General features: G+C 44.4%; 1 protein-coding gene across 2 annotated transcripts; it reads right to left on the reverse strand.

Annotated features, from left to right (window-relative positions):
- Positions 1 to 943: 943 nt before the first annotated feature.
- zfand5a (zinc finger, AN1-type domain 5a) lies at positions 944 to 15,326 on the reverse strand. Of its 2 annotated transcripts, none has more exons than XM_080765462.1 (6): positions 15,106 to 15,326; positions 9,308 to 9,447; positions 6,735 to 6,837; positions 6,406 to 6,491; positions 4,088 to 4,219; positions 944 to 3,846 (listed from the first exon to the last, which is right to left on the reverse strand). In XM_080765462.1, the coding sequence occupies exons 2-6, from the start codon at positions 9,432 to 9,434 to the stop codon at positions 3,698 to 3,700; spliced, it is 597 nt and encodes a 198-aa protein (XP_080621588.1). In that variant the 5' UTR covers positions 9,435 to 9,447; positions 15,106 to 15,326; the 3' UTR covers positions 944 to 3,697. The 2 variants fall into 2 exon arrangements, with proteins under 2 accessions (XP_080621588.1, XP_080621587.1); XM_080765461.1 differs by having other exon boundaries at positions 945 to 3,846; positions 9,308 to 9,466; positions 15,128 to 15,326.
- Between the last annotated feature and the right edge of the window lie 217 nt (positions 15,327 to 15,543).

Raw genomic sequence — 15,543 nt, forward strand, 5'->3', positions numbered from 1 at the left:
CTGCCTGTCTGAGTAGCTGTCTGCCTGCCTGCCTAATTGTCCATGAGTAGCTGTCTGTCTGCCTGTCTATGAGTAGCTGTCTGCCTTCCTGCCTGTCCAATTGTCCATGAGTAGCTGTCTGTCTGTCTATGAGTAGCTGTCTGCCTTCCTGCCTGTCCAATTGTCCATGAGTAGCTGTCTGCCTGCCTGTCCAATTCTCCATGAGTAGCTGTCTGTCTGCCTGTCTATGAGTAGCTGTCTGACTGCCTGCCTGTCCAATTCTCCATGAGTAGCTGTCTGTCTGTCTGCCTGTCTATGAGTAGCTGTCTGCCTGCCTGCCAGCCAGCAAGTTGGTTAACAGAAAATAAATTGTTATGGCTGAGTAAAATAAAATAGAATAAACACAATTTGCCTGAAAATAGATTACCCAGCTATGACCTTTTTCATGAAAAAAAAAGAGTAGTGATATGGCTGACTGAGTAAAATAAAACAATCTACCTGAAAATAGATAGCTATAAGTGAAGAGCAATTTCCGCAATTTCCATTTCCACCATTTCCGCAATTACCATTTCCGCAATTTCCTCAATTTCCATTTCCACCATTTCCGCAATTTCCGCAATTACAATTTCCGCAATTTCCGCAATTTCCATTTCCAACTATTAATGGCAGCTGGGTTTCATCATTCAAATAAAATAGAATTCTGTCCGTTTAGCTATAAAAAATAAAATAATGTCAGGGAATAGGGATACACAGTATATGTCTTTCATTTGCATTGCATCTCCCCCGTTAGAGTAATAGTACTCTAACGTTAGAGTAGAGTAATAGTACAACTCTAATAGTATTACTTATAATAATGTAATTAAAGATAACTTCATTCAGATTTATTTATTTTTATTTCATTTTCCAGATTTTTTTTTCTTCTTTTTTTTAGATTTTCATTGGTGGGCCAGTCATAATGGTCCCGCGGGCCTGATGTTGAGTATCACTGATGTACCGGGTAGATCTCACAACGATCACATAATGGCAACATCTCTAGATGGAATCCCTTTCCAACACCTTCCTTCAATGAACGTTTAAAACACTGTTACAGATTCGCTGCACGCCTGGATGAATCGGCACAAAAAAAAATATATATATACGGCGTATATATATATATATAAAAAAATCTAGAGTGGCATACTGTAGCATTACATGACACAAATATCATTCTAGAGAATCTAGACCAAAACATGACAAGGCCTTTGTAATGTCTCTCTGTACATGGTTTTATTTACATGATACAATTCTGCTGTAATGCTGGATAGCAAGATTATATGTAATACATAAATATCAACACAGTTTGTTGTTTTTTCTTTTTTGTACAAATTTGCATATAACTAAGAATCATAAGGGGTGGGGGGACCTCAAACAGATACATAGTTGTTTTTTTCTCTTAAATGAAAAAGAAGAAAAAACTCACATCCTCACAGGAAGAGGACAAACAGGTTCAACACAAGTTGAACACATTTTGTTTTCCACATCTCAGGCAGCCATGAAAACATCACACACACACACACACACACACACACACACACGTGTCTACAGTGCTGTATTGCAGACACACACAGATCAACAGCTGTTAAGAAGAGAGATGAGAATTGAAATTACATCCAAGTCCAGGTGTATAGTATTTCTCATTACGTCTAACTCGGGGCATGCTCCGGAAGTCCTGTAAACATGTGCTGTTAAAACCGGCTCCACAGACCAAAAGGGTTCACGTACATCAGACGCGCCCACACACACACACACACACACAAATCTGTGCTCACACAAAAACTGTTAGCGCCGCATACACACAAAAATAATAATACATAGCATGGCTCACATACCCTAATTCCACGAACGCACTGAAGAATACATGTGCTAACATCAGTACTATAACCAACGGAGAATAAAAATAGAAAATGAACACATCATTTCAACGGGGGGGGGGGGGGGGGGGGGAATCTCAGTGGATAGAAATGACCCCAAAAAAAGAAACACTAGTCGAGTGGATGCCAAAGCCGTTACAATTCATTCAAATGTTGCTTTACACACTATTGCAGATAACATACGGTAACCCATGCATTTATCCCATTCATTCCCCCCCCCCCCATACAGTGATCCCCCCCCCCCTCCCCTCCGGATCATTAAACAACAAGCCCTCTGCCCGAGCTACAAGAGAGTCCATGACTGCGTCTACTGCATCTGATGTAGTCGCACAGATCAGATCTTTAGGACCGTCCACACTGGGGGCATTTTTTCAAGGCCTCACATTGGAGTTGTGGCCAAAAATAGCTGCTCTGCAGGCTCACAACGAGCTGCGAGATCGGCTACGTTTGGCAGGACTGAGACAAAAGTTTATAGAAATCAAGATTCAAATCTCATTCGTAAAAAAAAAAAAAGAAATCTCGTTTTCCAATCATTTGTTTCCATCACCAATCTGACTGAAATCTGGATATTAATATAAATCTGATTTGGGTTTTCCCAGTGTGAACGGTACAGTCTACAATCTGATCTCGGAGCAGCAGGGGAGCTTCCTTCACCCATCCATGATTACCGTCACTCACATGTTCAGCGATGAAAGAGCCAGTGGCAAATTGAAGTCCCCCCCCCCCCCCCCCATCTTTTATTTCTATGACACCTTTCGCCTCTCGAACACGAAGGACCTCCGGTCGTCATCGCGGTCGAGACGACCTGCAGCCCACGTGGCGGGCGTGTTGTCTCAGAGCCACCGCGGGGGGGCTGGCTGGCTCAGAGTAGAGACCGGGAGGGTTTACAATGACCTGTCGTTTCTGTCCCAGGCTCTCTTGGGTGAGATTCTGAGAAAGTAGAGGAGTCGAGCGGGGGAAGAAAAATGAAAGATTGAAGCGTCGGCTGTGAGGTAGGTAAAGCTAGGCGAGACAGAGACAAATCGACGAAAGCCCCTTGTGCATAGTGGGGCGTTAGTTGTCAATCTGACTGCAATACTAAAACGGAACACAGAATGAAAGGGTCACAGAATGGAACGGAGGGGGGGGCCACAGCTCTGGCGTAACGGAGGGGGGGCCACAGCTCTGGCGTAACGGAGGGGGGCCACAGCTCTGGCGTAACGGAGGGGGGCCACAGCTCTGGCGTAACGGAGGGGGGGCCACAGCTCTGGCGTAGTCGTCGTGACATCTGAATGTAAAAGGTTGAAAAGACCCGTCAAGCTTCATGCCACGAGTTGACATGGTCAAATCAAAATGGCTACCCTGCGGTTTGGCACAAAATGGCGCCTGCTTTAGGTGAGAGGAGCACAGCATATCTAGCACAGTTCACCTGGGCAGCTCTGTAATAAGACGATACATATTCTTAAAAAAGAAAAAAGGGAAAAAAAAAGATCAAAGAGCGGCAAAGACACACCACAGGAAAAGGTAGGATAAAAACAAACTAATGAATTCGTCAAAATAAGGAGAAAAGTGATCATTCATGCATCGCCCCTCAAACAGGACCTTGACTTTTTTTCTTCTCTTTTCCTTAATTTCTTATCTCGAGGCAGCATCTTAAAAGATCGAGTCCTTGGTTTAGTTTTTTTTCTTTTAAATCCTTTTGTTAACCAGCCATGCCAGTGTTCATTGTCCAATGTTCGCACTCGTACTCCAGTCTTTGTCAAAAGGTTTCATCAGGGTTTATGTCGTGGTGGTGGTCGCTGATGTTTTTTTTTTCTTTCTCCCTTCCTCTATATTCTCTGGATCTTGTCGGCGACCACCACGGGATTCTCCTTGCGGATCTTGGCGGCGGCCTCTGCCTTGTAGTCGTAGGGACAGTTGTGCTTGTCAGAGTACCGATGGATCCCGCAGAAGAGGTTGCCGCAGCGGCAGTCGAACCCTAGTGGCAGCAAGAACACAAGAGGTCAACAGCTGTTTGAACCAGGTGGTCAACACCAAATGTACTGTGACAGTGACTCACATCAACACACTGGTGGCAACCCCTATTTTGGGGCATGTCGTTATAGCAGACATTTTTTAACAAATCATTTAAAACAATATCAATAATTAAAAAGAAAAAAAAATATCTACAAGCTGCTCACTGCTAAGAGGCTGAATTGTACATCGTTTCCCAGGCTCACCTGTCAGTCCGACTTTCTTGCGGCACATGAAGCATCTCGCCTTCTTGGGTTTGTGGCCGTCCCCCTTGCCGTCATCGGCGCTGGAAGAAGAAGCTACGGGGCTGCCACTGGAAGCAGTGGGCTGGCTCACAACTACAACAAGGAGGAACAACACAGACACCAAAAATACTTAAGTCACGTGTTTTTTTGATTTTTTTAAAACTTTTTTTCCTTTCTTTTTGTCAGGTAAAACCTGACTTAATGAAAGCTCATGAAATGTAAGCTACCTAGTCTTCATCAGTCATCATCATGCTGCCTAAGCCAATGGGAGTCTGACCCCACACCTTGAAACGCCACCTAAGCCAATGAGAGTCAATGAACCATACTCTGAAACGCTGCCAGCCACTCGCATAGTATGACTGCCTGCCTCCTAAGCTATGACACGCACTGCGAATTAAGGGCCGTTGTTATGAGCTAACTGCATGGACTGCAGGAAAGCCACTACAAAACAGTCATTGAACCACGCACAGAACATCGGAAACGAACGCAAACAACTGCCGCAATGTTGCCACACAGAAACATACAGGTGACTAAAATAATAATAATAATATGGGAAAACAAAGACGGAGACAACGCACAGAACTCTGCCACCGCAACGGCCGCGAGATTGCGACAGAGAAACAAACAAAACATACAAACAAACAAACAAACAGAGACAGCGCCTGTTTCACCCGACACATTCCTTGTTTTTCTCTATGAACACAGAATAACTCTTCCTACTTCCTTCACAGGTGTTACTGATAATACTAATTAAGGCTCCGTTGTTCCATTTAGTGTACAGTGGTTCTCAAACATTTTAATTCCAAGGACCCCCATAACTCATAAAGGGCCCATTTGTTTCCATCTGTACGCTCTCAGAGTTACAGACCCAAACTCAAGGACACTTCGAGGCCCACTGGTGTAGCAGAGTGTTTACTGTGAGCCAACACGCACAATAGCAGCTCCATGACTCTGTTTGACCAGAATGGAACATAGCCTTCATCTATAACACCTGTGAAGGAAGTGGGAAGAGTTCTTTCCAAAATGGCGTGTGTGCATAGAGCCCATGCCATGTTTACTGTGGTCCTTGACAGATGTTGGCCTGCGGTGGGTGTGTAGACAACCACACGTCTCCTCCCATTCACATGCAAGTCACCACACCAGCATCTATAACCACGTTAAGCCCCCATGGCGTTCTGGTGCATTATCGGCAAAAAAAAGAGCTAAACTAGCAGAAGTTCAGGTTTTGTCTCGTTGTAGATCAAGCTTGTATCATTATACCACTAAACGCTGAAATACATCTGGGCCTTCGGTAAATATCCCAAATATTGTCAAAGATTTCACACATGCACAACGTTTTTCACAACGTTAAGAAGAATAAATCCTAAATCTTATGTTCAAAGTATAGGCACCTAACCATGACAGCTTGCATGCATGTTTATCAACTTAAAAAAAATCATCCAGGCTTTAATCTATTTGATTGAAATATCCTATATGAATCAATTAATTTCTGGACCCCAAATGTCTTCGCTGGAAATGGCCAATCTACAAGCTACTTCCGGCGAAAGTTAGTACATTAACCCATTCTGACCGGGCACCCATTTTGGTGTTAGCATCATGTTATGCTTTACCTATTGAAAAATAGCAGACCTACAAGCTCATATCGCGCCACCGAGTGGCGCGATACGAGCTTGTAGGTCTGCTATTTTTGAAAAATTCGAAGAACGACTGACTTTTTTAGAATCTGATCTCAGGTCAGAATGGGTTCATCAGACCAGTGTGTGTCCAGTGGAAACCTCGTATGAATCTGATCTCAGGTCAGAATGGGTTAAGGCTACAGCATCACAGAAAAAGCATCAAAAGGCGAAGCAGACCCACGAGCTCGAAATGTAGATCTAGTACTTTTTTGGGATTTGAATCCTGAAATGTAACAGTTTTGGACATGTGAGGTTTTCAGCCGACAGCGACGATACGCTCGACAGGATGGCGTGCCGTTCTGAGAAAGATCTTGGCACGCGGCGGCCATCGAAGAATCTCAATGGCTCTCCACAGCGAGGAGGTATTTTTGAAGCAGGCTTTTATTTTCTAGACAGCCTCTATATCTTGGGGAGGCTGTAAGGGAAAAGTGATAGCTGCGGGTCGGAAGGTATGCGAGAGGTTCACGTTGAAAATAAACCTCGGCCCCGAAGTGGATCATACCGAGCAATAGTTGCCTTTAGACTAGGGTCTGTGTGTCTGCCAGTTGTACACTGAATGTGTGTGTGTGTGTGTGTTCGTGTGTGTGTGTGTGTGTGTCTTACCAGGCTCTAGGGGTTCCGTCTTGTTCTCTCTCGAGATGCTCATCTCTGTCATTTGCTGAGTCACCGGAAGAGAGCCTTGAATAGTTCTACAGGGAGATAAGAGATAGGAATCGGGTTAGCCCTTCACACTAGCGCCGCTTCCTAAAAACAATTAAGACAATATGTAAAATGATCATGTTTCGGTTGCTGTTCTACGGGTGAATACATTACAGATCGAGGCTTTCAGCCTTTGCTTTTATGAAATATCCAAGACCATGCTCCGAGAGATTCCCTTTGGAACATGGCAATATGTTCCAATCTTAAACTAACTAACAGAAGAGAGGACTAACCTAGCCATGTCCGCTGAAGAGACCGGCATGGCGTCCACCTTGGCTAGACTGGCTTCTAGTCTCTGGATTGCCGAGGCCTCTGAGGTAGCACTACCGGCACCACCTGCGGGGGGGAGACAAAGTGCACAAGACATGAGACGTGAAACAAAAACAAAGCCGAGATTAAATCTGTATGAGGGGCTGGACAATATTAGCCCAAAATATATCAAAACCCATATTTCGTTGCCGTCGGGAAGAAACCTCTTATCGCCTTCTTTTACCTATTTTGTGTTCATTTTTTAGTTTTTAGTTAATGCCCCCACTTGTTCACACATAAAAGTTTGACATATGAGGTTTCCACCAGACAGATGGTTTTGAACCAATAACCTACTTATATTTATATTATATTATATTATAAGAGAGAAACAATTTGTTTTCACACACACACACACACACACACACACACACACACACACACACACACACACACAATTGGTCTAACCACTCAATTCTCTATTATAATGGTGGCATGCAAAAACAAAAACGGCAGGCTTTCTATTCCTGGAAAGTTAGCATTCTATAATGAAAGCCATTGTTCCCACGTTTAATAAAAAATCGAAATAAAAAGATTGAAATCTTAATAAATAAATAAAAGTGGGTTTCTGAAGTGTCCACAGCTCTGCTATGAGACACAGACCAGTGTTGCCAACTTAGCGGATTTGTCGTCATATTTAGCTTCTTTCCAGACCCCCCTAGCGACTGAATTAGTGAAAAGCTTCTGGCGAGAAATCTAGCTTTTTTCCCCTGGTGAATTGGGGACAAATCGTGTTGACAGGCGCCAGATATGCGCCAGAGATAAAATCTTTTTTTTTTTTCTCAGCCTCAAATCCGCGAAATTGGCAAAACTAAAAGTGGTCGGCGCGTCTGGTCTGGCTCACAGCAGGCTCAGTGGCTTCCTCGGCTCGGTTATGTGCACACTGCACAGACTGTCTACCAGTGCTTCCTCCTTTCTTGCTCTGCCTAGGCGAGTGCGCTCCGGTGCGGTATTTCCGAACGCGCCCCTCGAGCTCGACAGAGCAAGAAAGGAGGAAGCACTGGCAGCTTTTAGTCTGCTAGTAAAAATAAAATACACACTCGGATGCATAAAGTATTAACCTTCTAATTCCTGTATGGATCGGAACAAAATAGCGTTCTAAACATTAGTTGAATTGAGGTATGTTTTTTTTTAATATTACAATGAGTTTAAACGATGTGTTATCAAATGAAGAGATGATACAAACTAAGTGCACTAAGGGGCGCCTAAAAGTCGCTAGGGACGCAAAAAAGTCGCTAGGGGCGGCGCGCGCTACGCGCGCGCATATCCCACCCCTGGCGACTTTTAGCTACTTTTCGAGGAGCCACTAGCTACTTCCGTTACTGGAGAGTTGGCAACACTGACACAGACAAGTATAGGGGCTTATAATGAGCATTAATGAATACAGATTATATGAAGATAAGGTGAAAATGGGTGACGTCTCCCTTCATAAATATCGAACCACTGAATCACATTCATTAACAAGCGCTTGTGACTAAATAATTGGATCCATTGAAACACAGCCCCCCACCCATTGCCATTTTCACTAGTGAGAGATCCCATTTCTCTTTTGGGTCACGGGCTAAAAGGTTTGGCTAACACTGGGTTGGAGGGAGTGAACCCCTGCAACACACACACACACACACACACACACACACACACACACACACACACACAACCCCACCCAACCAATACATTGTTATGTAGCAAACAGCTGTCTTTCATCATTGTGTGAGTGGAACAACAGGGAGGCTGGGCATAGAGGAGAGGAGTGAGAAAATAAACAATGTCCTCTCCTTGGCCACCGGCTGAAAATGTAGATGTCCCTAAATTAAAAATGAAAATACAAAAGCTGTGCTAAATGTATGACTTTTGTTCGACAATCGGCTCGTAAGCCGATGTAGTCGCATTATGAGATTTGAATCTATTAGATGTAGCAATCCAAACAGAGTCAACAGTTTAATGATAACTTATGTTTGTGCTATAAATCTCAACATAGTCAACACTAACAGCCTCCAACAATAACTATAAGGTTTGGGCAGTAAAAAGGTATAGATTATTGCCCTGTGGTGACTCATGAGTCATGACAATGGTGAGTTCAGAAGAAAATGGACATCTCTATTTGTGTTTGTGGCTGGGTGACGGGTGTATGCTTGTGATGACCAAATGTCCCCACGAGTACAGTAGAATTCAAGAAATATACGTTGACCATTTACCATCCTCACAAGAGAAATAGTTAGGTTAAAAGAAAAGTTAAAAGAGTTAAGGTGTGCGAGGTGCACATTGCTGCATTTTTCAGATTTGTAGCCCGTCTGCAAGGACCTTTATGCCTGATTTATACGAACATGTCGGGCCTACAATCTCACATCACAATGCATAGATCTGACATTTTTGGCTGTGGGCGTACAAAATGGTAAAAACTGCATTCATATGATTTACCACCCTAAAATGCGGATGTCTTCCCAAGTATAGTAGTGTGTGTGTGTGTGTGTGTGTGTGTGTGTGTGTGTGTCTCTCTTACCCATAGGGCTGAGTGGGCTCATGCGGTCGCTGTTCTGCTGTCGATTCAGGTGATCCTTGTAACACACTGAGCACATGCCATTGGTTCTGGGGTTGCCATAGAAACCACAGCCAGTGGCACAAAGCATGGGCACCGCGTCTCTTGTCTCTTGGGCCATGGCTGAAACGAGAGAGAGAGAGAGAGAGAGAGAGAGAGAGAGAGAGAGAGAGAGAGAGAGAGAGCTGATTAGAATGTGTGTTTTTCTGGGGGACATGCACCCCCCCGGAACTGGACCCCAGCGGGAACCCGGGCCCCACGTTGAGAAGCAGTGTGCTATTGGACAATGTGAGGACAAGAGCTGTGTGTGTGTGTGTGTGTGTGTGTGTGTCTGTCTGTCCACCCCGGGGCCTGGTGCCTGCCTGTCCGTCTGTCTCTGTCTGCCAGTGGTGGAAAAGGTACTACATTTCTTCACTTAAGTAAAAGTATCAAAACGGCAATATAGAAAATGCTCTTGTTTTTCAAGCAAAAGTCTGGAATTCAAAATGTACTCGAGTAAGAGTGCCGAAAGTTTAAAGTAGTGAAGGTATAGATTCTGGGATAGTTGGAGATAGTTCAGTGTGTTGGTTAGAAGCCGTCAGATTGTTGGAGAGGTCTGCCGAGCTCTGCTCCTTTCATACCATACATATACATAGGGTTTTCTTTTACTCCACTAATGTCCACTAATGTAGGAGTAAAAAAAGTACAATATTTGGATCCAAGAGTGGAAGTAAACGTGTTGGAACTTGGAAATACTTATGTGCCAATACCTAAACATTATAGTACAGCGCTAAAGTATAGGCTAAATATACTTTAGTCACGTTCCACCACTGCTGAACGCAGTCATGAATGAGCCGAGGAGGAAACTTCTCTGCAGTATAGATCACAGGAACAAACAAACAGTGTTGTTCTCGTTCTCGTTCAGCACCTTGGCAGAAGAGCCACGTTACGCTCTGTCCCCGCAACTTTGTACAGTCCCGTTCCCCCCCTCTTCCTCCCCCCTGGCACGGCTCAGAGAAGAACCTGGCACGGCTCAGAGAAGAACCTGGCACGAGGCTGTGTCTGACATCACACAGATGAGACGACGACAACAGCCTCTGAAAAATCTGTGTCCTTTTCATGATAAAATGGTTAATGGTGAATTTATTTATCCAAGGCGCTTTACATAAATTCACCCATTCACACACACGGCTGGCGGGATACCATGCAAGGCACCAAGCATCACATCAGGAGCAATTAGGGGTTCAAACTGGCAACCTTGCGGTTACCATCAGGCCACTCTACCCCCGAGGCACCGCCGGTTTGTTTGCAACATGTGAAAATCAGATGAGATCTGTGAGAGATGCCCTTAAGGCAGTCAGTGGTTCCCAAGCTTTCCTGGATCATGGCCCAACACAAAACCCGAAAGTGTCCACGGCCCACCCATCGATCCGACCACTTCACACAGCGGCCTTTATTATCGTTGCAATCCTATGTGTTTGAGCCAATTATTTGGGGGCCCACTGACTTGCAGGCCTTGCGGGTTTGTGAGAATTTGCTGGTTCAAAACATAAATGTGATGAGATATGTGTGAGAGTTGACCTTAACCCCTTCAATCAGGGAAAGCATCTGTGTCATTTTACATTTTAGCTAATACATTATACAGAAACACAAGTTCAGAAAAGTGAGAAAACAGTAGAACAATGCTTATCAAAAATAGCAGATATACAATCTCACAGCCTTTGTACATCTGCTATTTTTGAAAAATCTTAAGTGTTTAAAAATGTTTCAATAGTTTAGATGGTTTTTTTAACACAAATCTTCTCTCTGGGGCAGTCCCTGGCACAAAACATTTTCAGATGGGGTAGAATCGGCCTCAGGTCCTAATGGGTTAACGAGGGAACCACGAGCCCGCTAAACTCCACTATCATGGCATCACAAAGTTCTATGACAACTCGTGAGTCATCACTTTGTGCGATGATTACCAGACATGTCATTATGAATAACTGTCGACGGTAATGTGTCTCAGTCAGCCAGCCTCGTTGTTTCCTCCTGCCAGGGACACATAATAAAAGGCACTTTACTTTATCTTACCCACACAGAGGAGAATGTCTGACTGTTACTGGCAGAGGAAGAACAGAGTGAACCAACAAGTTTCAAGACGAGACAGCGCAACGTTTCAAAATAGTTCAGCGCACCGTTTCAAAATAGTTTCCGTTTAACTGTGGTTCTGTCGCCACAAGAGAGATATGAGTAATCCAAAACTTCCTCCCAAACACACGTACGTTTAAATTGGTATGCTTGTGAGGACATCGAAGTTTAAGGACACCGTTAAAACAGCTGCCAAATAGCATATCGGCCATTCATATCACCGCACAACTAAGTAAAAAAAAATAGGGAAATCACTAACCCTAACCCCTATACCTAACCTCTAAATGTCTAAAAAGAACCATGTATCTTAAAGTGAGGACCAGGAATGTGCTATTTCTCAAATTCTACTATAATTGTGGGACATTTGGCCCTGACAAGTATAGTAAAATACAAGCACACACACACACACACTCACACACAGAGAGAGAAGGAGAGCATCTGGACTCAAGTTGGGGAAACGTGACAGACGTTGCATGACGTTGCAGCCCTGCTAGCTCTGACTGCAGCAACGAAACACAACACGTCAGGGACAGGAAGTTGTGTAATGGGAGAAGAGAAGTTGTCTGAGGCAATCATACCAAAACCCACACAAAGAACCAACCAGCCAACACACAACCGAACCAGGCAGCGAGGAGGAACGGCCTTGATGTGTAGTGTAGTGTAGTGTAGTATGCAATATCCTGTCCGTTTGGATGTAGGCCTACTATTGAGCAAATCCTCTTTAACCACCCCTGCTGGCACCGTGACCAGTGTGACGTTCAGTTTTTCTTCACAAACCTACTACCGCTGGCAACTGGCCGCAAAAGGGCTCAGCGGCAGGCAAGCACACGACCGGTATCGTGTTTCATTAGCATAAACAACTCCTGAACCTGTTGTATACAGCGACCGAGGCAGCTGCTGTTGGTGGTGGCGGCGCTCTCTACCTGCCTGGCAGTGGCTTAGCCTATCTGTATTCTGGTCAGGGACACAAACACGGCACAGCAGTAAAAACCAGGGACGACTAATGTTCCAGTAGAGAGTCTTCAGAATGTCCTGTTAGACCCCTGGAGGTGTCCTGACCTCGTCAACGGACAAACAAAATCCTGTTAAATCTTCAGAGAGAACCCCCCCCTCTCTCTCTCTCTCTCTCTCTGTGTTCTGCCCTGCATGCTACCACAGGCGTGTCAACAAAGGGTTTCCTAGGAAAAACCCACAAAGCTGAAAGCTCTCTCTCCCACTACATCACGTGTGTTTGCTGCTGACTGTGCTGAGAAATGCAATGCGCACACACACACGACAGTGACGAATGCAATTTGTATTACAACATGTTAGCGTGCTTGTAAAAGGTTCAGTACCGGTATATATATATCTTACACACATAGGCATCGTTTCCACTTTATCATATCTAGCTGGCTAATTTATCCGAGAAACAAACAAAACAACAACAAAAATCCATCTCGGTTCCTTTTATTGTTTTGTTTTTTACTGGCTTTGTTCAGTCAACAAAAGAGGTTAACTTGCCCTAGGGCCATCATTAGGGCTTGGTTCTTCTAATAAGTGTCGTCATCTCTAACAACACAATGGAACAATGGACAGTCAGCTCAGTTGTCAGGGGCCCATGTTAGGGCCCACCTGTCAGTCAAACGTCACACATCTGTTCGTTATCACGAGTCTTCACGATAATGTATGACCAGCCAGAAACTAGACCATTGCTTCTCAAAGTGGGGTCCGGGGTCCCCCCAGGGGGTCCAAAGCTAAATGACTGATAGTTGAGGACCAAAACGGACCTTTTAATAAATGCTCTGTAACTCAAATGGCACGCAATGGACCCTATTGAATACATAATTACCACAATGGTAACAAGCTCCCAGGATTTAGTTGTGTTATCCTTATAGCATAAAATGGCTGACCTCGTGCCGTTTATATTTCTAAACTAATAAAGACAAGTATTCAATCAATTATCAATCAACCGCAACCCCTTGACAGTGCACTACAAATGGAGCGTATCTGTAGTTGCGCTACGTCGCATACCAAGCGGGTGTGGGGGTCCTCGGTCCATTCTCAAAACTTAAATAACAAAGTTTTGAGAACAGTATACACTACAGTATAGTGTCATGGTGCCCATGGTGATTACTAGCCTATTGCCGTCGGTGGCGAAGACCTCGTCAGCAGGCAGACAGGGTAAGTTGGGGGGATTTCCGTCAACTTGGCACAGAATCAGCATAGTCTCTGGCACAATGATTCACCAGCACGACGCCATGCCCATGATCTGCAATGCATTGGGTTCGAGTTTCTTTCACAATAACCACATTAGCGTCAAAATGGGTGGTGGGGCAAGGCAAGGGCAATCGTTTTTCCACCGTTATCTGTTGTTGAGTGAAACGCCTGCTGTCTCCTCCGAGGCTAGTTGTTGTTGAGCATAGTAGAAATCACTTAAAAGGGTTAGATGATGACGCCATTTATGATTGTAATTACAGACGGGTCAACGGGGTGTGATATACATTTAAACCAAGTGGGTTATGAATGATGATAGCCACAGCCTGGTGTGTTTTCTAGGGCCCAGGCAACAACAGAAAGGATGATTGTTCTCCCTGCTAGCAGCTCATGTTTCAGAAAGTACTGAGTCACTCCAACGACAACGAGGCCTCGTTTATACGCCACCGTATCACTTTGCGCACACACACGAGAACGGATCTACAAGCCAACAACTGTAGATCTGTTATTTGTCGGCCAAGCGAACCGATGAAGCTTTTAAACAAAAGGAAACGGGGCTAGTTACAGTAGAGCATTGCTACATTAGCCAACAGCCCAGTGGAGGGAGTAACTATAATGATACAATGTATCTTATCTAATCATTCTAACGGGTTTAAGGTGATACTGATATTACCATGTTATACAAGGAACAAGGTATAATATAGCGGCTTATGTTTGGTCCCTTTGTTTCTTTCTCCCTTTGTCTAAAAACCCACTTGCTTCCTGTTTAGACAAGAGAAATCTCCCCCTCCTCCATTTATTTTTCTTCCCTTTGCCTACACTGGTGTGTCCATTAAGATACGAAGAAACTACAAACGATTTTCAACTAAATAAAAAGTTCAACATCAAAAACAATATTCCAACCACGTTCAGACTAGGACACTGTAGGCCTACTGTACGTTTTCCCTCAGAACAAACAAAAGCCCCCCCACACACACACCACCAGACAATAGCACCTCGGCCATCCATCCACTCCACATTTACCCCATGTATCAACATTTTCCATCAATCTAACGACCATTTATTTGGTCAATCATCGTTTTCTAAACAGTCTGTTTTTGCTTAGTTTCACCCCCACCACCCCCCCCCAGTAAGAATCGGATAGTCAACAGCCACTAGCTAGTAGCTTGCTGTGCTCCTGCCCCCCTCCTCCTCCCTTGTTTTTCCTATCCAGGCAGACAGGTCACGTTTGTAGGCTTGTGATTATTTTAAGCACAGAGCAGCGCTGCCTGCCTCTAAACCAGCACAAAACCCCTCGATAAACCCAACATCTATACAACGGTTTAAATGTCGCCATGGCCCCGGACAGATATTCCAAGATAAGACAAAACAAATAATAATCGAACAATGGTCTTTTGAACACAGTAGGCTTAGTCCCCCCCCCCCCCCCCCCCACACACACACACAGACGCAAAAAGAACACAATCCATCATAGATTCTCACCTGTAAATTAAATGCTAGATTCTCCAGACAGGGAAAAAATTAAAAGATTGTATCCGCAAATCTTCAGCGGGGAAAAAAAATAATTGTGTGGAAACAGATTAAATGTTATTTTTTCCCCTTGGTGTGTCCTCCGTTTGAGACCGAGAATAGATAGCTGTAATTCAGTTTCTCGTCTGTCTCCCTGTCTGTGTGTCACTATCTGTATGACTGTCTGTCCTCTTGGCTTGGCTGTTTGTTTCCTTCTTTAGTAAGGAGGAGTGGCCAGTGACGTCGCGGCTGGAACGACGTGTCGCCATTGGCTGCCCGCGGTGCCCCCGAATGCCGTCTTATGAGGTACTTGTATTCCCTTGACTCGTTACTTCAGACGTTGGTTATTAAAGTGCACTGCCATGTAGACAATTATTATTCAACTCTCA

This window comes from Protomyctophum bolini, assembly GCF_963924005.1.
Source record: "Protomyctophum bolini genome assembly, chromosome: 6".
NCBI lineage: Eukaryota > Metazoa > Chordata > Actinopteri > Myctophiformes > Myctophidae > Protomyctophum > Protomyctophum bolini.